We start from the raw sequence: 22671 nt of genomic DNA on the forward strand, positions 1-22671 counted from the left end.
TTCCAGTAATTCGTCCAATAACCACCGCGAGGCTGAAGCAACGCGCAAGAAAAAGAAACCGGCAGACGCAGCGGTCACGAAGAATGAATAATGGAAAATCAATGCTCTTGCATAGAGCACTTTTGATCATGTAGAAGGATATCGCTATGCCAATCCTTATTGTCATCTATTATTTTCACTTCGTCGCTACCTTGGTCTACTTTAGTAACTGCTCGAGAACACTGGCTGGAGTAATTTTCGGTGGTGCAAAGTCAAGAATCTCCTGACTCGTTGGTACAGTCGGAAGGGGGGAGTCGAATGTCTCATCTGCTGCTTCCTTCATCGTGGCGAGAAGATGTTTCAGCTGTGGGGATGCCGCTGCAAAATCATCCAGCATAGAGTTGTCCCTGAAAACAACGTTGTCAACTCTCGCTGCGATGCGATCCTCCACCATCGCCACAATTTGAGCGCCAGTAATACTTTCTGGGCCATTCAGTACGTATTTTGCTTTGTTGTGCTTTGCAGTGTCGTTCTCAAGTAATAGCTTCGCTGCAACCACGCTGATGTCCATGGGTTCTATGGCGCCGATAGGTTTGTCTTTGTTAGCCATAAGTCGGAGTGTGTCCTGTTTTCCTTCCCCATTTTGCACTTTCTTTATCATCTCCGCGGCGGACGACAACCACATTCCGAGAAAGGCGTTAGGTTGGAGAGAGGTCCAGTGCAATTTGTCGTAAGCCGAAGACTCGAGCATCTTTTCGATAGCCCAGTGTTGACGTGGATAATATGCTGGACAATCCGGACGTACGTTTGAAGCTGTTGTAGAGATTCGCACAACATACTGGACTCCAGCTTTAAGAGCTGCATAGAAGAAACCCGACTCCTCAGCGAATTGGTTGGGTTGGTTATGCGAGGCGATGAACACCCTTTCTACTTCATGTTCGCGGAGCCATTGAGATGTAATTGTAGGCCAGTTGAGCTCTACAACTTCGACGTTGGATAGCTTCGCGAACTCCTTAGCAGTAGAGCTGTTGGCTGAGCGTGTCTGAGCGATGATGCGATGTTTAGAGAAGGTTGAGCTGGCTCGAATGGTGTCTGATAAGAGTTCCACCACCCCACGACCCGTGTTTCCTGTTGCACCAACAATGAGAAAGGACGGCGACATAGCTGGAACGATTGTGTATTGAACGATAGATGAGACGAGAGAAGATAGCTTATTGGAATCTGCATTGTTGCGACTTTCGATGCAACTTCAATATGAAGAGTTCCGAGACCTCAAATGTTCGAGTGCCGCCGCAATTTGTCCGATTACTACTTTGCTCTTGGGAGCGGAGTGAGAGCAACTACTCAAGCGGCGAAATAGCGCCATCTCTCTGCAAACGGACGGCCGTGCCCGCGGAGCGGGGCGATCCTCCGATATTAGGCCGGACGAACATCTGCTAATCACTGACTACACGATCCCACACGTGCGATACGGCCATCAAAACCTGGTTTGAACGACATTAGGAATGACAACCAAGAACTTCGACCTTTTTGTCATAAACACAAATGATGCAATCAAACTGGGTTGTACATTGCAGCGCGATCGTAGCCAGGGTGATCGAAGTCTCAGGAGTGCTCTAATTCCAATACTGTCGTTGCACGCATTACATCCTATTTTTTTCAACTTGGGCTCGCTCCCGAGCTGCTGCAAGACCGACGGGTGCTGGCAGTCCTCTCTTGATAAACATTTGAAGAGACGACTATTGCGGATACATGCATCTGTTTATTGGAGTGATATTCCCTGGGGATGTCGTGGGGAGTGGTGCGAAGGTGCAGAGAGATCAATGGTATCGCGAGTCGGAACGTGGTGCCGTTAATATTCGCCGCAGGAGTCCTGCTGGGGCAGCCCACCAATGTCGGCGGCCGCTACCGCCGATAGCCTCGGAGTGCTTCAACACACGCAGTCGCGCATCTCAGTCCACGACGCGCTTTGTCTTCGACACGCTCCGAGGACCGATGAGAGACATGCGAAGTTCCCGTGAATTCGAGTGCATCCATCTGACAGAGAAGTAGACTTTGGTAGATGTCGACGCAATGCCTCGCGATGGATTACGACTAGCAATGGCCATACGAGCAGGTTGCGTCGCTGGCCGAGCTCACGTACACGGCCTACCATTCTGCATCACATCTCCATGAACACGACGGGAACACCAACATCAACACCAGCATCCATGCCTGCTACCGCAAATACTACATACGCCGGTCGCAGACAACTGGTTCCATACCAGTCACCATCGTCTTACCACGATAAAATCATCGCATAGGCATCGTTACAGGGTTGACGCAACTCTGCCATGTCGAGTTATTGGATTTGGACACCTGGAGGTTTCGTCAGCGTAGCCTCTCATCTTCCCGTTGATACTCACGTTGAAAGCCGTCGCATACGGGTCCCAACTAGGATCTAGGTGCGGCGCATACTCAATCACATTGAGCATGTAATTCAGCGGCTGCGCGCCGTAAAGTCTGCTGAATAGGGCATATGTAGCATCGAGACCTACGCCGTCAGCGAATGCGCCTTCACCGCTATACGAGCTTCTCCGCCAAACGTACCAGACGCCGTTCCGGACGTAGTCCAGATATTGCCATCCTCGACCCAGCGTGCCTGCGGCACCCACGTAACGTTCGGACCGCGCTCTGTTATCCACGTCCACCCAGACTTGTTCGTCGTCGCTCGCTTGCCGTCCAGAACACCAGAGCGCGCCAGAGTCGCACCGCCGAAGCTCACGCCGACCAGGTACTCGAGGGACGCATATCGCAACTTGACGAAGTCTTCCACGCTAGTGTTGTTCGTCTGCTCTAACGTCACGACACCGAGGCCACCGGGCACGAACAAGATATCAAGCGCCGGAGCGTTCTTAAAGTTGTGGGTAGCCTCGACGCGAGGCGCGATGACGTGTCCGAAGTCGGTTGGCGGCGCGCTGAAGTCGTCAGGGCCGTAGGGCTGCATACCAGCAGGAACCAGGCCAGTTTCTTCGGCGATGACGGAAAGGGTCATCTTGTTGAAGGCCGAGAGCTGTATCGACCATGTCAGCACTGAGCATCAAGCATATCGAGTGTCCTAGGCTTCATACTACGGTGAGAATCTCCATGGGACCAAAGACATCGAGAAGCTCAAATCCGGGAAAAATGACCTAATCATAGTAAGTGCATGATAAAAATTGTGACTTATTGAGGCAACTATACGAATCCCACGGAGAGAGTGCGCATGGAATTGAGCTCCGGCGTGAAGACGGGCATGGAGCTATTTCCTTCCTGACACATCATTGAAGGAATCAGCCCGGAAAAGAGCGCAACGCCAATCTTGAGAGCCTTGAAATGCATAGTGGACGGTGTTTGCGGTCCAAACAGTGATTGACAGTGGTCGCGATTGTCGCTGTTCTTATAGCAATACTCCCATGGAATGCAAGGGATAAGTTACCTCAAAAGTCATCTTATGCCGTCAACTTGCGCGATGCCGCCACCGCAATCCAGCCCTGCATTCCTTCCATCTCATTGCCCAATTGGCTCGACGCGAGCGATCGTTGCCGCTAGGCAAACCTGGTCTTGGCCCTTTCAGGTAACGACTATGGGGAGGAGCCCTCGGTCTGTGCCTGGCAGAATGAGCGAAACGGGAGCAGGCTTGCAGCAACTTGCTCATTCGGCGGAAGGAAGCACTTGTATGGGGGCCTGATGCTCAAAGTAAGCCTTTGACAGTATGCGTGAATTTGAGCACATTTGCGGAACGCGTGCGCATGTATCCTGTATGGCGGCCTTCAGTAATGATCCACCCATTCGATTAGACGCGCGACAGACCTGCGACGATGGTCACGTATATGTTTGCTTCCTCTGGCATTCATCTTGTGCTTGGGAACCTGAGGTTGCGGCGCTAGTAGCTTCGCCTAGCCTAACAATTCGTAAGCGGGATATTACACAGTATCCGGGTCACTGACTGTAGCTTCCTCTTCTATCTAGGTGGCATGCTTTCGGATCTGCTGGGGGTCGCACTCGGTAGGGGTCCCAGTACGTCAGTATTAAAGCATCGATTGTGAAGCTTCACGTGTCTGCGCAACAATCCTTGCAGGCGTCGATAGGTAGAAGTTCACGAGTCACGTGAAGTCAGGCGATATGCACCACTCGCTGGCCGGCTAAGATACTGGAGAGGCTTCTTGGAAATATCTCTAGCTGTACTGGCCACTGCTTTGCTCCACTTATCATCATCTTCTTGCTCAGACGGCGAGATCAACGTCAAATCCCAGCAACGGTATGGGTGATCGCCTTGGATTCATTTTCGTATTGCACGACATATTCCCGTTGACCCGGACTTGTTCATGGACATCCGCTCACCACTCAGCACACCCTCGCAAGCATCGCGCTGCCGAGGCCCACGCCAACCGTATCCTAGCCACGCATATCTCAATCCAACGAGATCATCCACACCGGTATCGTTGGCCTTCTTCAGCATCGCGACACCCAAGCCACCGGGCAATAAACATCTCTCGTTTAGTATTGGAGGGCTTGACAGGTCGCGAAACTGCCGAGGTACAAAATTGCGGGGAGAGTGTTTCGCATCAGTCTAGGATGAAATCACAGCTGTTGGATCGGTATCTGCACTATACACCAGCTGACGATACTAAAAGAGATTCGTCGCAATCAATATGGTTGGCCCGGTGCCTTCATATGTTCAGAGCAATTGACAGTTGACTTAGTAGAGAACACTCCAGACCAGGTTAGGCATGCCGCAATTCAGCGACAATACCCAGGCAGATTGTCGCGAATAACTGCAGGCAATATTGCTTTCTGTAAGCTCTCGATGTATGCGAATTGGCTCAACTCGTCGAATGCGGGGCTTCAGTTGTACGGTGGTGAGAGTTTTGAACATTGCGCAGTGCCGAGTCGAGTTTCCCTAGAACATGGCCGACTAAGAAGAACCTGGTACGTCATCTCTCATCCCAACACCTATGGACATGTCCTGTAAAACAGATCAGTGTTACCTGCGCATCAAGAGGTTAAAGCATGCGACCCACTTACTAACGTGTGCCGAGGTCGTTGTAGCGTACGTTAAATGAGTTGTGGCTTGTCGGTTATTAATTCCGAACTGCCAAGTCCTCGAGTGTTTCTTTTGCCTCTCCTCTGCGTCTCTCTCAAGCACATCCCGGCGAACAATCAAAACATTCACGTATCGCATCTCTTCGTCGACTTTGCGAGCCGAGGCACGCAACATGGCGTGGTGTAACGTCGTCGAGCTGTGGGGAACGAAGGCCGGCGATGTCTATCATGAGTTTCACGTCAGGCAACGATGTGTGGCTGCTACTCGAAGCAAGCAGATATATAACTCGACTTTGTGCTCAAAGATATCAAAGATACCAGCAGAGATTACTTCAAAGCAATCACTCTTCAGCGGTCAGACTCTGATATCCTTTCGTTAGCATCCATCTTGAAGACCCCTTCTGATCTCATTGGTCTTTTCATCCTCTCGTTCAAAACCATCATGAAGCTATCATCAGTTATCAGTTTCTCGGCCGTCTTTGCGTCAGCCTTGGCTTTCCCTACCTATGGCAATGTCAACGCCCGCCAGACCTGGCAGCCCAGGAATTGGACGGCTCCGGGTCCAAATGATGGTTAGTCGACTCATCTGACTGTATATCTCTGGTCGTGATGAGAACATCCCACTGATGAATGACTCGACAGCACGCGGTCCATGTCCTGGTCTTAATACTCTCGCCAATCACGGGTACTTGCCGCATAATGGGCGGGAGATCACACGCGATATCCTTGCTGATGCAATGCTCAATGGTTTTAACATCGCCAAGAGCGATGCCATCATCCTCTTCTCACAGGCCGTACGCACCAACCCGAAGCCGTTCGCACGTACGTTCGACCTCGACACATTGGGCCGTGAGGGCGTACTGGAGCATGACTTCAGCCTGAGGTAAACATACTATCCTTCAATTTCTTGACATTTCTGACGTGTCAACCACATATAGTCGATCTGATCGCTTCTTTGCCGACCCTCTCCCATTCAATGAAACTGTCTGGGCCGAGACGGCGTCCTTCTTCAAGACCCCGGAGATTACCATACAACAACTAGCCGACGCTCGCATGGCACGACTCGAAACATCGAAGCGCACTAACCCAGAGCACAAGACATCGTTGTTGGCTGATGGCTTCAGTTGGGGAGAATGCGCGTCTTTCTTTGAAATCATGGCTGATGGTACCACGAGCACTGTGAGGAAAGACTTCATTGAGTACTGGTTGCGTAAGTTTCAACATTCCTTGCGCGGATTCACAGAGATTGGTGACTAACGTGCGTGTGATCTAGGAAACGAGCGCCTGCCTACTGAGATCGGTTGGACTCGCCGTTCGACTGTCATGGAGACTAGCGAGCGTACCAAGTTCACACGTCTTTTGATGGAGGCTGCTGGCCAGGGCACTAGCCTTTCCTCGTTGGCATGAGCCACCTTTGCAGCTTGTAGCTGACTTCTCCTGGCAAGCAGCCACATCGCGCATCCAGCTCTTGAGGTCAGTATCTGAGCATGCAGGCATGTAGATTAGAACATACGCTGGATCAGACGTCAATTAACATGTATACGTGAGTGGAGTCGTATCGTGACCAAATCAAGATTGTATGACAAACCTGCACCATCCCCACTACCTTGATTCGTTTTGTAGCACTTGCCATGCCCCTATGCACTCCACTATTCGTGAAGCCTCTTTCTTGTCTGATGCTGCCTGCGCTATATCTCGCCTTACTTGACTTTGAGACCGTGTTGAGAGACCACCTGCACCTCCTCTAGGCTTGTGTTCCTAGCTTTCGGAGAACGAAAGTAGCTTAGTTATGTAAGGGATACAAGTCGGCATAGCAGAATCGATGCCGCTTACCTCCGCCGGCACTAAGGAGAAGCACTTGTGCAGCACTTGAGAAGGATAAAGTTCGCTTTGCTAAGGAAAAGTGGCTGGCTCACTGGGTTGGTTGACTCAAAAGTAGGATACGTTACATAAAGCTATGCTATACTGCATACTTTCTAGAAATACCCTACGAAAACGTACGTTAAACTAATCATACTTTTACTATAGAGCATTGAATACATTTCTGGACTTTGTACATCCTGAGTAGTGAGCGTCCTCACTAGCTTGTCGAACAGCTGGTCCAGCCGCTGCTATCGTAAGCTTGTGAAAAGAATGCATTCCTCATTGCGCCACTCGCCTGTAACGGATTGAGGCGAGCACTCGTCAAACTTGTCTTCGCCACAGTCCTGGTGAGGTGTCAATTCGTGCAGACCAGCTCTATTGCCACGTCACAGGTGCAAACCTCACAAACTTGACCATCAAGCGATTCGCAAAATCTCCAAACCTCCCCGTAAACCCCAGAAAACAGTCCGTACCCGGCTGCGCCGTCCACGTAGCCCACTGATCCCCTTGGCCAGAGTGGGTCTGGTACTTACCCTGATTCGTGACTATCGTAATCTCCTTGCAAAGCCAGTCGTCTGTTGAGTAGTGCACGCTTACCTCCTGTATCACTTGCGACATGTTCGAGAAATCCCACATGCCATTGTCCATCGAGCCTCCAGGATCATTGGTGAGAAGCGTCTCTGTCAACCCGTCAATTTCATACTGGACCCGCGTGCGAATCGTGTTGATGAAATCGCCCGACCAGACCTCGATGCCGGTGACACGCCTTTGACGCAGGATAGCGTTGCTGGGGACATTGTCGAAAGGATTACCGCCCGAGTTACCGCCAGCGGCGGGGCCGATCATGATGGCGTAAGATGCTGCGGGCAATTGGATGTCGGTCGCCTCAAGAGGTCGCTGGCTATCCTTGGAACTCCAAATCGTAGGCACTGGTGGGTGGGCATGCTCAACGTCGTCCTCAGCATCGTTCTGCCACTTGTCGATGGCGTCTATGTACCCTTTGTACGTGGTCTGACGAGCGTCGAGTGTATTGTCGGCTGCTCTGCAACCATATACGTCATATATAGCACGGACTGTGGCAATGCTGTCCAAGGCATGCTGCGCGGCCACACGGATGGTTCCAAGGCCCTTGGCTGGGTGTATTCGGTTGGCGAAGATTGATCGGAGCTTGTCCACGTTGGTCATTGTTGGACGCCCCTCCACGGTATTGTACGACTGTGTCGTGAACTTGAGGATGACCGGGGCGTCAAGCTCGGCTGTACCAAAGTCCAAGGCGAACTGCCCGATGTTGTTCGCGTCGGGCAGCTTACCATGACTTTGGCCAAAGATCTTTTGAACAAAGGAGTATTTGCTCCCGGTATATGAGCCAGCGTTCGTTATAGTAGTGTCCAACCTTGCTTGGAGGCTAAAGCCAGCAGTATGAGCACTAGCTTTAGCGCTGTTAGCGAGCTGATCGCGCTCCTGAATGGTCTCGGCATCGAACTGGTAGAATGCAATGTATTGGCCTCCGAGCGTGGTCGTTGCAACAAAAGAGTCGCCACCGACAGAGTAGAGGTCGTTGGCAGAGTCCAGAATCCATTTGTGGTCTTCACTGAATTTGGTGCCGGTGATTTCATCTGTTCCGAGGGTTCTGTTTGCCACGACCATGATGAGAACGGAGGTTGTCGACTTGGCGAATGAGCGCGTGTATTGCAATCGATCATCGAAAGAGCCAAACGAGCAGTTGGCTTCAACGCTCGCGTCAATGCTGAGAGCCGAGCATACATCTGTCATGGATGTACAGACTTGGATATTCGCGTCTATTCCCCCTCCGCGTTGTTTCGTATCCACTTTACCCGTGACAACGGTATCGCAGCCCTCATTTCTGAACGAGGAAAAGCCTTGACCGACTGCTGTTACGGCTCTGGCGGACATTTTGTGCGACAAGCGAACGATCTGATTTTGGGAAAGCGAAGAATTCTGAACTTCTTGATAAGCAAACAACAAGGGCCAGGAAGGATGAGTGTCTGTTGGCTTCTTGAGGCCTTCTTCTCGATATCACTGGGCCTTTATACACGTGGGTAATGTGCAGGTTGACCTACCCCGCCAGCGGGAAACAGATCTCAGCCGCACCGTCACTAACAAGAGGACCTTATGAAAGAAGGTTCATTGGGTCCGACGCGATAGCTGCACGACGACGCCAGCTGAGAAGGTGAGAAATGGTCGAAGCCAGACCTAATGCTCTGAAGCGCTTCGGCTATGCTTTGGAATACTAGAACAAGAGTATTAATGCACAGAACTTCTTGGTTTGCTAACACTCCGATGAGCAAAGCAGACCCAGTTCGTAGTTGTACAAAACAACAGTTTCGTCACACTCTTTTCCCCACGTTTTCCTGCAGTTAAGAGATGGGATGAGACCCTAAGGGCTGTGGCTTCTTATTGCGCTAAACTGCAGCCACTATCATGCTTTCAGCTGAGCGCAACGCACTAGTGCGCGGAGAAGGTCTTTCTGTTCTTACGGCTATCAAATCCCAGGAGTGGGCGGAGTATCAGCTTGGGGTGCATAGGCAAACCCAAAGTCTGTGCTAGAAGGCTGAGCGCTGTTATACATACCCTTGCTGCTCAGCCTTGTACAACGGTGAAGATATCATGTCGCGCTGCGAGTTCTCACTTTCCGCGTGCAACGCTTCAATCACGACAGGCTAAATATAATCTCCCTATAAATTGTTAAAGCTGAGTGCAGAAAGAGATTGGCAGAACGAGTAAAGACGATGATCATCGGCACAGCTAGATCACGACGGAGACCTCAGCTGAGCCGCAGGCGGACCAATTGGACCCCACATCTACCGCACCCACTGGGCCGTGAGTGGCGTAAGGCTTAATCTAGCCACGGCTGATAGGCGGTACGTAAGCATGAAGGCGAACGCGGGTAGGGTAGGCCAAAGACATCGCGCACAAAGAAGGACGACAAATCAAGACTTGCTTTTTTAGTATCTCTGAAACTTAGCGTCAACGTGAGCTTAACGCTAGACAGTGCTCGAAAAGATTGCAGCGAGACAGAACCCGCACACGATAGATATATACAGGTAATCTGACCAATGACCAGGCCGATCCCACTCTTCGGGTGGTCAGCGAAGGATGCCACATTCCAGAGACGTGCTGGAAAGCCGCGTGAAAAACATACGCGAAGACAGACCCAGTACCAAGGAAGATCATATCAACGGGAGTTATATGTCCGCGGAAACGAGCGGGAGCTGTCTTGCAATATACACAGTACGGTTTGTGCCTTGAACCATGACACCATCAACCCTACAAGCTGCGGGGTTGCAGATTCGTGTCAACGTGCAACTCGGCGCTCGGATCGACATATCCAGATTTTGGAGCTGCTAGCCTGCGGGAACTTAACTCGACCAGCTCGTGAACGCTACTCATCCAAGCCCCCCATGCCCAACAATACGCCGTGTTTGGAATATCTCGTCCTCAACGAAAATAGTGCCTTAACGCAACCAAGGGCCGAGTCGACTTGAGGCTCTGGAATAGGAAGTTACGATGTAGATGATAGGTAAATAGCTGTTCATGTACGAGAGGAACGAGTGAGTAGGTATTTATTTAAGCGTCATCCAAAAGATCGACTAGATAACGAATGTGTGTGTTTCTTGAAGTTCATGGCGCGCCCAGCATGATACACCGTCACGTAGTGGGCCCTGCCTACAAGTAACAGGTCACTACTATTGCCGTCTCAGCACTCAGAAGCACTCAACAATAAAAGACCCGAAAGTGTAGTTCACCCAGTCTCCCACCTCCGCAAGTCCAATCGCAAAATCCTCGTCGCCATTGCAATCATTGTTAGTGTATAGGCGCACCTCGCAAGTGCCGCCGTTCGTCCTGTCGACGAGCGATATACACGCTGAGTTGCTCGATTGATAGCAGGTAGCTTGAATTGATCATCAGTATCCGTCCTAATAGCACGCTGTCAAGGTACGGTAGGGAACGTACTTTCTTGGCCACGGAGGTGGGAGCCAAGTTGCACTCTAGCGCCACGGCAGCCGCCGCCGCCCTCGTTGCCAGTTCCCGTGTACGACTGGTAACTGGCGCCAGGCGTGCCTTGACGCTTTTCGATCACTCTGGCGCTAGCGATACCGCAGGCGACCAGGGCAATTGCGAAAGTTCTGAAGTTCATATTTAGATGAGTGAAGCGGTTGTGGCTTGTGAATGTGTGTATGTTTAGAGGAAGTGAAGATAGCGTTACTGGGTGGCGATGGGGCTGTACTATATATTCCTTTACCCCAACATCCAGCTTGGCCGAGCAGCAGATCACGATCTCTTCTGATACCTCTCGCAATCAGACGGCTTTAGCCAGCCGAGCACACTAGCAGGTCATGACGTATGAATAGTAGAGGGCAGATATTCGAGCTATCCCGTTGTGGGCCCGAAGGGGCATCTCGATCTCTGAACGACCGCAACTAATACCACCTATGTAGTGTGTCGTCCGGTTAGCTCTCCCTAGGAAACACAGAGATTCTTGGCGCAACTAGCGTTAAGTAGCTGATACGGTGGTCTGAGTAACTAAACTAGTGATCAGTGTGATTAGTGTCATCAGTACGACCAAGCAACTGAGCATGGGTGAGCGCAACGAATTTCCTTAGTATATAGAAACTTGACAATGTCTTTGATATTGACAGTTTGAGTTATTGTTCATAGTTTCTACTTAGGATTGGACCATCTACTTATATAATGCCTGATGCGTTTATCCTCCTTTCTAAGAGATGCAATTGCGATGTTCCGTCCATTCCTAGTATGTATTGTAGATCATCTCTTTGGCGCTACGATATAGCCGACTCTAGTTATATCAATGACGATATTCCATCGTCATGCCATTAGGATACTTGCGGTTTGGTGTTATTGTGGGGTGCGATCATGAGCCCGAGACTTTTACAGATGGGGGCTATGCTGCATCGTTACTTGTGCTAGTTAATGCTGGGCATGAATATTAGTAGTCTCGAACACTGAGCCCGAGCTTAGCTCATGACGGTGATGCAGATGGGAATGTCACGAAGTCTTGCTATTGGATTGCGTTTGCTCCTTGATCGGCATTCTATGTTACGTAGCGGCTACCAAGCCTATGGTGGAGACAGAGTATGCGAGATCATATCGCGGGGAAGTCGCCGGATAGACTTACCCGCCTGATGTCTATCTGCGTTGTTCTCCGCGTACGTTCTAGAAATATACAAGCTTAGCACAGGACTCAAGGCGCTAGAGGGTTAAATACCAAGTCCGAATAGAGCAGCCCTTGTGCTGCAGTATTCCCTAGCGGTGTTCTCCACGTACGTACTCAAACTCGTACAAGATCAGCAAAGAACTTCAAGCACTCGAGAGATTACGTTCTAACTTCAGACCGGCGTAGATGATCAGTGTTGGCGCAAAGGAGCTTGCTGCCAAGTGGAACAACGGACGTCACTAAGGAACGGGCGGTCACATTTGATGTTTTCCAGCAAGTTTTATCGTGTCGGTACCGAATGGAAGACCGGCACATGTTCCTTGGCGAGAATATGCTCTTCCTCTTACGGCAAGCCGAAGGATCGAAACTTGTATACGCGCAGCGTACGCCAAGGAAATGAGAGCGAACTTACTTAGCCAGTAATTGCTCCGGTATTCTTCAACCCTTGCATACCTCGATCTTGGAGGACTCGATACTGTATCGGCTCTATCCCCCGTCCCTCAGGCCCGGAAAACCCCCTGCGCCGGAAAATAAGCGAGGTGCTTCGACTTTAAGCGAGCATCACTGTGCGCACACAGGGAATCTCTAGACAGCCTTCGTAGACAGTGTACAGGGCATTCTTAAAAGTATATCTAGCAGTTCATCTGCAGTACAATACAGTTGCGCGGTCGCTATAACGCCTGTTGCACAGAGGGCCTCATCCGAGAGCAATACAAAGTGCCTTTGATATAGCAACACAGCGAGGATATTACGGCCATTAACATACACCAGGACATTTTGTTCAATCCTAAAAGCCTTAGCCTCAGGCGACATGATCATACCAGCCTCGTGGGTGCTGTGGCGCGCAAGGAAAATACAACGTCGACCCCCTGTTAGAAATAGCGCACGTTCTGGTTTGGGGTTGCTGCATCAGCTGTGAGTGTGGCACTAGTATCGCTCTGGGGAGATGTACCCAAAGCGATAAGTGATTTGACAGCGGATGAGCGGACAGAGTTGATAGACACGGCAGCCTAAGGGGACTCGCCTTCGTCGCTTCGAAATGCATGACTTTGACAGATTTGATGTTAATCGAAGTCCGCCGTTGCCACTCGATGCTAATAATGAGAGCGTATCCTCCTGCCCGGCCGTATAATTATGTGCGAGACTGGCCATTTGGTCCTTGTTGCCTCCGTCGCATTCAAGACTTCCTTCCTTGTTCTTCGATCTAGACCTGACGTGATTTACGCACAGGCTGGCGCACAAAGGCTTTGGACCAACCACAGATGCGATTTCAATCCGTTTGTTCGATATTCTTCGTCATTTGAATGTTTCTGTGCGTATTTTTGATATGTGTTCCCGGAAACACAATTGGTTCGTTGTTCAACAGTCATTGTGGTACCACGGGTTGCAGTGGATAGCAACCACAGAGCACCCTTATGCAACACCATGGAACCCTAACTCTAATTAGCCATCCACAGAATACGATTCCAAAACCTATAAAAGCTTGCCTGGACTTTTCGCTCTTAGATATACAAATATTCTCACCCAAAATCATCTCGAGCGAAAGCGTTCACTAATACAAACAGCGCTGAAGGAAGTCAGGCCCTACGAAGTGCGCCCCCACCAAATGAACGACCATTCTACAGTCACGATGCGAGAAGCATGTGGCTTTAGGTTCATGGACTTGCCGACCGAATTGCGCTGGGACATCTACAACTATCTGCCGGAAATCGCTTACGAGCCCGTTTTCCCCGAGCCCTTTATCTGCAGCTGGAAGGTATATCGAATGCCAACCTCACTGCTTCAAGTCAACAAGACTATATACCAGGATGCGAAGCACCCCTCGGTACAGAAACAGGTACAGAAAGTTAATGACCCGTTTCAACCCAAAATCGTTCTCGGGCCGACGCACAAACAGATATCCCCTGTATACATCGCGCTCTCACGCACCTTCTATCAAGCCGGCAAACGATTGCACACAAATCTAGGTGGGTTTCAAGAGCTTGGTAACGAAATTGAGAATATAAGCCTCGAACTCGCATCTTGGTACAACGATACGTATCTGCATCATGTCTCTTTCCATTGGAAGCAAGGGAGCCAGCAGGAGACACAGGACAGCTTGGACAGGGAGGGGGAGATGTCCGAGGTTTTGACGTATCTGCCCCAGCATATTTCTGGTGGACACGAAGAAACTTTCGAGACCCCGACAGAGTGTAGGCCCGAAAGCCTGCATAGGTTTGTGGGGCAAACTCTAAGGAGAATGGCGATTTGGAAGACATGCGAAATTCGCATTCGGCTTTTGGAAGATCCTTATGGAATACTTCCTAGGCGAGGAGGGAACTCAGGGGAGTTAGAGGACTTGACGGTCGATTATATGATGTACGAAAGATTGGCAGCGATGGACACTGCCCGACAAGCGCTGAGCCCGGGGATGAGCCGCGAACTCACAATAGTGCATTTCGTTTGTTACTCCAAAAGTTACCTGGCGGAAAGAAATAACCATCATCGAAGGTTTGGCCGGAGAATCAAGATGGAAAAGCCGGGTGCGAGCGATTGGGACTTGTTGGACATGGCTTTGTCACTATGCAATTTAGACGAGCGGGTTCTTTTACATGAGAAGATACAAAAACTCAAGGATTATATATCGCGGAACTGAGGATTCTGCCGAAGGGATTCTATGTACCTAACCCCATCAATCTCTAGATAAGTACGAAGAAATGCATTAAATTTTGAGCATTCGACAAAGCACAGCAATATATCTAGAGACACATGCCGTGCATTATGCTTTGAATTCTGTACCGATGCCTATATACTGATTGCGACATTAGAGAGGTATGTGTAGGATAAGCCGGGCTTTTTGCAGTCAGCTCGCGTCCTTGATACGCGAAAGCCCTGGCAAGCATAGCTGCTGATGATGACGCTCGCATCGATCAGCAGATGCGTAACAGGACAGAATATGCCGACCATCGCGGTTTGTATTGCTTACTCAACACGTTGAAAGTTCCTTAATCTATGTGTCGCAATTATGTCTTTCCAGTGGTCGAATGCGCAGGTCTGTGTAAGCCCGACCGGCATTGCAATACCCTTACGTGACTGTCACGAGGTCTATGTTAGTATGAGGGTGAGCTCGAGCTGGAAGGCACCGTGAGTGGACCACCGACTCTGATGACAAACCTGCTCTTACCCCGCGCTATCCTGGACCTTGCATCTTCGCACCAAATACTGCAAACGACTGATCTGCAATTCTACCTGCGCGGGGCGATTCTCACTCGTGCTTTGTTCCGCTGGTGAGACTGATCTTCACCGATGGGGACAGTATCTTTTGTTCTTCTCATTTCTTTTTCTTTTGGCGGAATGTAGTCACGGATGGCGGACACTGTACCACGGCGAAGTCTGCGTCTACAGCCAACCACGCTGTACGCGTCGCAACGCCCTTCACACCTTCACAGGCTCCTATTAGTATACCAAGTAAACGTTACGTTCTGGAAGTCTCAGGCAACATGCTTGCTAGGGCCTTAGCAGAGCGATCGACGGATCCGCTTGTTTGGCCGACTCGCCTCTGGGGTATGTTATCGCGCCAATGCAGGCGCAGCAGGGCGTCTCACGAGGCCAAATCAGACGCGTGCCTGCTTTGAGCCCAATCCAAGGGTGCTCTCACCTTGACCGGAAATTTGAGGCGCAGCAGGGACTCTTGGCCAAGCCATTCCAGCCGCGTGGCTATCTTCAACCTTTGTAAAGAGCCGCTGTCCCAGACCAAGGGTTCGACGTTCCGTAAAGACGTTCATTTCTCATCCTCACACACTATCTTCGTTCTCTTTTCACATGGACTTTGTCGAAGCACCTTTTGGCGGAGAAGGTATCGAGGTACCCCTTGTCACGTCGACGGATATACGACCCGGCGAAGACAATGACATATGGATGTGGTACCACGACCAGAGATCACCTCTACGATACTCCGCGGCTGGAATGAACATCTCCAGCGTGCAGGGGGCCATAGCTACGTTCATCCAAGATTGGCTCTATTTCGGACTCCTCGCGGTTCTTTGCAACACTACCATCAAAGTATATGACTTTTCGACTCCTGGAAAGCACCATGGTCGGGTCGTAAGCTCAGAGTTGGTTCGAAATAAGATTATAAGTTTGCAGCTGAGCGTGCTGAAGGTATCGAAAAACGAGCGCGCGAACATATTAAAACGGCATAAGAGAATACTTCGGCGTGCGAACGAAGCAGCTCATCTGTTTGAGAAGCAGTTCAACGTGCGTGCAAGTTCGAGCGATTCTGTTGACCTGATACTCTTATCAGTCAAGGTATTAATTGGAACCATCTCCCGTTCTTACGATTGGACACGCCTTGAAAATTCCCAGCCTCGGAATGCAATTGGGTTAGACTGGTTCGATGTCGCCCATAGGCAAGGAGATCATCTAAGCCCTGCGGGTCGAGCTATCGAAGCCAAGATGACAGAAAATCGATGGTGTCTACATTAGATAAACAAAGTACTTTCCAATTTTAGCTATCAAGCGGCTTAACAGTTCGCCAAACTTCCACGACCAGGAAGCGCAATACTTACGCATGAGAACTGTTCCAGAGAATCATGCAGGGGCTGGAACTCCGATCCTGATCACAACAGCCCTTGTCATGCTACAGATGCTTGTACATGTCCGACTATCAGCATCTCGTCGGTAGAAGTAGCGAATATAATCCAAGGCGGCCACATTCCACTCATATCTATCGAGGAAGATGTGCATGGGAACCTTTCTCTGGAACTTCACACCCAGCGATGGTATGCATAGCTCTGTTCCATGATCACGACTCTTACGTCAAGAATATGTTGAAAGGACGAAGTCTAACAGCTGTCTAGGTATTCGGAGTATGTCGCTATCTCTCACGTATGGGCTGATGGTCTGGGAAATGCCTTCGAGAATGGTCTGCCAATGTGCCAACTTCGTATGCTCCAAACGTACTTTGTACACATCGCCAAAGACAGACCGACTATGTCCTTATTCAACAAGAGGACGACTAATACCCTCTTTTGGATGGACACATTGTGTATTCCAGTGCAATATACGCCTTCAGGAGTTCCTATGTTCAGCGACATCAAGAGAAAAGCTATCGACAAAATGAGCATTGTCTACTCGTCGAGTAGTCATACACTTGTCCTTGACGCGGAGATGAGGACGATACCCATGGCTGCCAATGACGCGACTAAGCTCGCTTACATCCAGTGTTGCGGGTGGACAACGCGATCCTGGACTCTACAGGAAGGCTGCTTGCCTCCCTCTACGATTTACGCTCTCTCAGACGGCATATTTTCTCATAAGGCTGCACGGCTCGCCATGGCTCAATGCACAATACCTGTCCGTTGTTTCCGTGTTGCGGATCCCGGCTCTGTAGCACGGCAAATTGATTCATCAATACAGCGTGAAATTTGGACATCAGTATCGCTTCGATCTTTCAGCATCTGGGATCCCTTCAAGCCAGAACATCCAAAACTCAAGGATCTCCTAGTGCGCGATAGATTTGCCCGAGTTTGGAATGAGCTACTTGATCGTGTATCGAGTCTACCTGCCGATACGCCTGCAATATTTGCCAATCTGCTTGGTGTAAGTGCTTACGAGGTACTGAAAAGGAATACAGAACAAGAAAGGGTAGCCCTGATCATCCGACAGCAGAATGTGTTGCCTATAGAGCTGCTTTTCAACACGGGGCCACGCCTACGAGGAAGATTGAGTGCGGATATTCCCGAGTCACACACTGGGTCACAAATGCTGCAGTGCGGTACAAGACAAGAAGACAACCCAGCACAATGGATCGAACTGCGAGATATCTCGGAGCCCCAAACGCGATCTTTCAAGAATGGTTGGGTGCCCGCCTCAATACGAGGTGACAAATGTTTACAGCCCCTCGTAGCGAAGTTTTATCTACGGGTTGCCGAACACTGTCTCCAGGTGCACGAAAACGGAATAGAAGCAGTTCCTTTCATGTATATGACTGAGGATCCTCTTCCTCCGATGTTGACCTTCGTGTTGGACTCTCAGTGCAGCATGATCAAAGGCCACATTACGGCACACACGAACCGCACTTTCATCACTATAGACAGAGTAGTCGATGACTCGCTGCGCGATATCGACAATCAGTCACAAGAGAGAGTACTTGGACACTGCTTTATGTATGATCCTGGTTTGATGTGGGCAATGTGTTGTCGCCGTATTGACTACGCTCCCGGATGCCATCTCTTGGTCTTGAGTGAGTCTGATGGACGCTTTACTACACGCTACAGCAGCCCAATCCGACTGAGTCGATACACAGAGCATACACAGGTCACGGAATTGATTCCAACGCTTGAATGCAAATGCACATGTCCTGATTGTCCAGGCACCAAAAACTATGTCGACATACTGTATGGTCAGTCGAACATTCTCATCCGTCAGCTCCTTCTCACCTTCTAAGACTATCTGGCTGACTTACTAGAAAGATGCTGACGACTTGGGGCCATTACTTACCGTCTCTTTGGACCCCCCCGAGCGCCTCATTCAAAAATACTGGTTCAATCCAGTTGCAATCTTTGCAACACATTATAGCATCTGGACTGCTATAGCACCCCATGGTACTAAGACACCGCCATATACCGGTAATACTCGGCTTATTCTCATTATACCTGCGTGGTTCATCATGCCGCTAGTGGTCTATCTCTATCAAAGTGTTATCTTGCAACACGTAGCGAAACGAAGATTCCTTGAGCCACTCAGCTATCGGGGACAACCAAGCTGGCCTTTTAGGTTCGGGGAAAGAAATCTCCGGCATCGTATATATGCTGCTTTGGTCGCTCATTGGCACATCATGCTCTTCGGTCCTGTCCTTGACGGCCTGTTTTGGATCATCCTAGTGAGATCTGGAAGAATGACTTTCAAGGGAACTTTCTTGTCCAGGTTCCAATTGCTCTTAACTCTTCTCATGGTGGCACAGTGGTACCTCTCCCTTGGGACTGAAGATCCAAAAGTCGTTTTAGGGAGAGATGCACAACGATTCTACATTTTTCTCATGGTCGTAGGCTTTGCCAGATTGGTGTACGACGCGTGTACTAACGGACCGAAATGGGATGTGTTTTTGCAGTATGTTGAGATATTTCTCCAATTCACTTGGGGGCAAAGCACTATCCCGTTTGCAATCAGTATGGCAAGGCTTACCGAGTCTGAGGCAGACTGTTATTGGGGCGAGTTTCGCACCAAACTTCAGGTGAAATGGAACGAAATTCGACAACAATGGAACCAAGTTCTCCGCCGTCGAGGAGCAAGAGGGGTTCCACAAGCGCGGCTCTAGATAGCGATGCAAAGATCCGGCTAGCAAATTCAAGCGCTCACTATGTTCTTAATGTTAATCGGTGATTATGCGAGTCTTCGAATGCTCTGTCGCTGTTCACCACTCAAAATGACTAACAGCAAGTCAAGCTTCCTGAACGCGATTGCTGTTGCCTATACAAGCTTGTTCAGGCATCATAGCACACGTTGAAGAACCCATGGTCGCAAAACGCACCTGCATGCCCTTCCAAGTAGCTTAACATCATGGATTTAGCGTGGCTAAAGCTCGATGCTCAAGTCGTATTATCCCGTGCCACTACGACGTGATCATGTCACTGACATTGAGGCGCGCGCATAAGCACGAGAAATATCGTTAGGAAGAATGAAACACAAAGCGAAGAGACGGCATGAGTGGCTAGAGATTGATTGATGATACAGGAATGGGTGCAAAGGCGCTTGATGCTCCTGATCGTTTGAGCTACTGGAAAATGGCACCTTGAGCTTGCTGTTTTGTAAACTTTGGCAACGGAGAACTGATATGGTGAGCAGGCATGAACCTGATGTAATCTCATTTAGTCGTGCGTTCCGCATGTTGACTCAAGTCCCAGCCATCAGCACGACTCTCGTCAATATTCATCATTGTAGCGACTCGACAGGTCTTCCTAGCATCCGGAATTGAGTATCGCTAGTCGGATCAGTTACTGATGCTGCTTATCTTCATGTTATCCCTGTAGCTGTGCTACAGATGTGGACAACATCGCGATCTTGGCATAGCTCCCATACTAATCGCTCAGCGATCCTTCGTCTATACAAACACTTAGAAACACCAGCATTATCATTTTCTATATTGTGCTCTTGTGCTGAACGTTGTCTATCGATATCCTATTTCTCGTAAGGAACGAACCCAGTTTGAATCGGAGCTACCCGAATTCTAGCCCTACGTCGGAATTTTAGCCTACTTGCAAGACAAGGCTTCCCTTGCTTTGATTAGAGAACTCAGGTGACATTTGTAAATGAGAAGCCCATTCATGACGGTCTGACCTCTTGCTGTTCTTATCCCGTTCCTCAAGTTAAAGCAGTTATCATGTCTTGGAGTGAGTCTAGAACCTCCTTGATAAAGTCATCTTCTTTCACAATGCTATGCCCGTCCAAATCAAGGCACCAGGACACCATCTATTCATACCTCTTGCCCATCTTGCAACCTAGTACAGGAAACCACCTTAAAAGGCTTTTTGCCCAACTCGTCGACTCGTCCTCATCTAACCCCTCGACAACGTCTTCTAGTGCTTCCCACAATTCAAATTCAAGCAGCAAGACACCTGCGCTATAGATATTATTTTTCTTTGTATGTCTCAGGCTTGTTTGTCCTGCTAGCCAATCTGGATGCCTACGAACATACGGACACCGGCACCATTACTAGCTTGGCACGTGGCAGGCGGATGTTTGCACTCCCGGGATTGATAAGCCACTATCATCACACAATCCCCCATGCATGCCAAGTCCTGCAGTTCGACATTTTAATGTAGTCATGGTACGGATGGACGAAACTTCGGTCGAACGTCTCGGCAGTATTCTTCGGCGCCTTTCTGCTTGCTATGCCCGTTTCGTCTGAGGCGCAGTGTGCTCATTAGTCGTAGAGGCAGCCAAGTAGCAGTATATCTACATGATTACGTCCTATTGCAGTATGAGGATTGGCTTTCAGTGATTTTCATAGTACAGTAATATCATGTTGACATCCGTGGACCTAGAGTTGTTGTTCGATTCTACCTACCGATGTGGAATTGAATGACCTTATGCTGGCATTGAAACCGTGCCTTTCTCTCCAAGAACTCTACCATGACAGCTCCTCACCATCAGGTCCCAGAAACTTTCCATGCGTAGTCTCCAAGGTGGCATTTTCAGTCTGTCATCGCTTTCTTAGCAGCTGTACAGTATGTGAAAGGCTTTACATACCAATTGCAACAAATCCTGGCAAACTTGTTCCACTGGAAGAGCTAGTGCTGTTAAGTCTGGACCCTGAGATTTCATGTCTTCAATTGCAGCCTTGGCCGTTTCTGTCGCTACCACACTGTATTTCGATCAGCACAAGAACAAGATCAGCGTGTACGTGTACTCACCCGGGATGCTGGGCCCATATCACGACATCCTTTTGCTCAAGGGACAGCCATTTGACAAAGAAATTGCCGAGCGCTTTGCTTGCGCCATATGCCGCTGCTGGAAGCATATTGTCCATAGTCGTCAAGCTCCCAACGATACTGAACATGTACATAAACTTTCCCTTGACAGCCTTCTTCGGTCTTCGCAACAACGGAAACACGGCCCTGAACAATTCCAGCTGACCGTACGCATTGACATCGATGAAGCGTTGGATATCTTGAGTTGCCATCTCGATGAGTTTAGGGCTCTTAATCACCATGCCCGCATTGGCGATAACTATGTCAAGGCTATCCAATTCGTATTCCGCTGTCAGAGATTTGATACCGCGTCTGATAGAATCAAAAGATGCGACATCGATCTCGATGACAATAAGTTGGGAACCAGAAGACTTTGGCAAAGACTTCAAACACTCAGCAGTTGCGACATTACGAACTGCTGCTATAACGGTAGTGTTTGCGCGACCAAGATATGCGCTTACAAGACCCTGGCCAATGCCTGGAGATGTAACGTTAGTATCTCGAAGCAGTTCTCAATGAAGGAAAATTCGGACGAACCGCGGTTTGCGCCTGTGATGAGAACAGTGGTTATGGACGACATCTTTAGATCTATCTAAGGACAATGCGCTGAGGGAAGGGTGAAGATGTCACAGCAGAATAGACATAGAAACATGTACAGAACATCCTTGTTATATACGCCAAACTTTGACACCCGCCTGGTGGTAATTTGTCCGGGTACATGTCGCTGCCTGAGGTTGAGATAGAAGAATCGTCTGAATCATGCCATAACACGGAGTCTAAGGACCAACGACGGAACTTTCTGAGGTCGGTCTCGGGGACACTGTATGACACGCGGTGGTAATGACTCCGGACAAAATCTCGCGAAGTCTAGCAAGGGACAGGAGGAACTAACACGCCGCTAGTAGGGGCTTGTTAGCGAGGCTGGCAGGGATTTGGTAGCCACGGTCCGCTTCTACTCCATGAATTAGCAATTCGACAGCGCACATCGCGGACGAAAATCTTAGGACTTGTATAGAAGTCACACTGTTTGACATAAGATGGTCATCAACCGTTTATTACGGCAAACATAAGCTGTTCTACACGCTACCGTATCCGTGCACGTGCCCTCTACATGTATCT

General features: G+C 49.6%; 7 protein-coding genes across 7 annotated transcripts; 2 read left to right on the plus strand and 5 right to left on the minus strand.

Moving 5' to 3' along the window:
* Positions 1 to 196: 196 nt before the first annotated feature.
* GT037_005469 (uncharacterized protein) lies at positions 197 to 1141 on the minus strand (the record flags this gene model as incomplete). Its single annotated transcript, XM_038930516.1, has 1 exon — positions 197 to 1141. The coding sequence occupies one exon, from the start codon at positions 1139 to 1141 to the stop codon at positions 197 to 199; it is 945 nt and encodes a 314-aa protein (XP_038786205.1).
* Positions 1142 to 2271: 1130 nt separating this feature from the next.
* GT037_005470 (uncharacterized protein) lies at positions 2272 to 3339 on the minus strand (the record flags this gene model as incomplete). The annotated part of the gene is made up of 5 exons (XM_038930517.1): positions 2272 to 2337; positions 2385 to 2512; positions 2569 to 3031; positions 3090 to 3149; positions 3202 to 3339. The coding sequence occupies 5 exons, from the start codon at positions 3337 to 3339 to the stop codon at positions 2272 to 2274; spliced, it is 855 nt and encodes a 284-aa protein (XP_038786206.1).
* Positions 3340 to 5485: 2146 nt separating this feature from the next.
* On the plus strand, positions 5486 to 6450 carry GT037_005471 (sterigmatocystin biosynthesis peroxidase-like protein; the record flags this gene model as incomplete). The annotated part of the gene is made up of 4 exons (XM_038930518.1): positions 5486 to 5615; positions 5686 to 5926; positions 5982 to 6253; positions 6317 to 6450. The coding sequence occupies 4 exons, from the start codon at positions 5486 to 5488 to the stop codon at positions 6448 to 6450; spliced, it is 777 nt and encodes a 258-aa protein (XP_038786207.1).
* An 831-nt stretch (positions 6451 to 7281) lies between these two features.
* GT037_005472 (uncharacterized protein) lies at positions 7282 to 8820 on the minus strand (the record flags this gene model as incomplete). The annotated part of the gene is made up of 1 exon (XM_038930519.1): positions 7282 to 8820. One exon carries the CDS (start codon positions 8818 to 8820, stop codon positions 7282 to 7284), a length of 1539 nt encoding a protein of 512 aa, XP_038786208.1.
* A 1811-nt stretch (positions 8821 to 10631) lies between these two features.
* GT037_005473 (uncharacterized protein) lies at positions 10632 to 11065 on the minus strand (the record flags this gene model as incomplete). The annotated part of the gene is made up of 2 exons (XM_038930520.1): positions 10632 to 10819; positions 10882 to 11065. 2 exons carry the CDS (start codon positions 11063 to 11065, stop codon positions 10632 to 10634), a joined length of 372 nt encoding a protein of 123 aa, XP_038786209.1.
* A 2668-nt stretch (positions 11066 to 13733) lies between these two features.
* Positions 13734 to 19400, plus strand: GT037_005474 (uncharacterized protein; the record flags this gene model as incomplete). The annotated part of the gene is made up of 3 exons (XM_038930521.1): positions 13734 to 14317; positions 16942 to 17683; positions 18552 to 19400. 3 exons carry the CDS (start codon positions 13734 to 13736, stop codon positions 19398 to 19400), a joined length of 2175 nt encoding a protein of 724 aa, XP_038786210.1.
* A 1809-nt stretch (positions 19401 to 21209) lies between these two features.
* GT037_005475 (uncharacterized protein) lies at positions 21210 to 22132 on the minus strand (the record flags this gene model as incomplete). The annotated part of the gene is made up of 4 exons (XM_038930522.1): positions 21210 to 21281; positions 21332 to 21446; positions 21496 to 22030; positions 22090 to 22132. 4 exons carry the CDS (start codon positions 22130 to 22132, stop codon positions 21210 to 21212), a joined length of 765 nt encoding a protein of 254 aa, XP_038786211.1.
* Positions 22133 to 22671: the final 539 nt, after the last annotated feature.

Source organism: Alternaria burnsii (genome assembly GCF_013036055.1).
Source record: "Alternaria burnsii strain CBS107.38 chromosome Unknown 732, whole genome shotgun sequence".
NCBI classification, from domain to species: domain Eukaryota; kingdom Fungi; phylum Ascomycota; class Dothideomycetes; order Pleosporales; family Pleosporaceae; genus Alternaria; species Alternaria burnsii.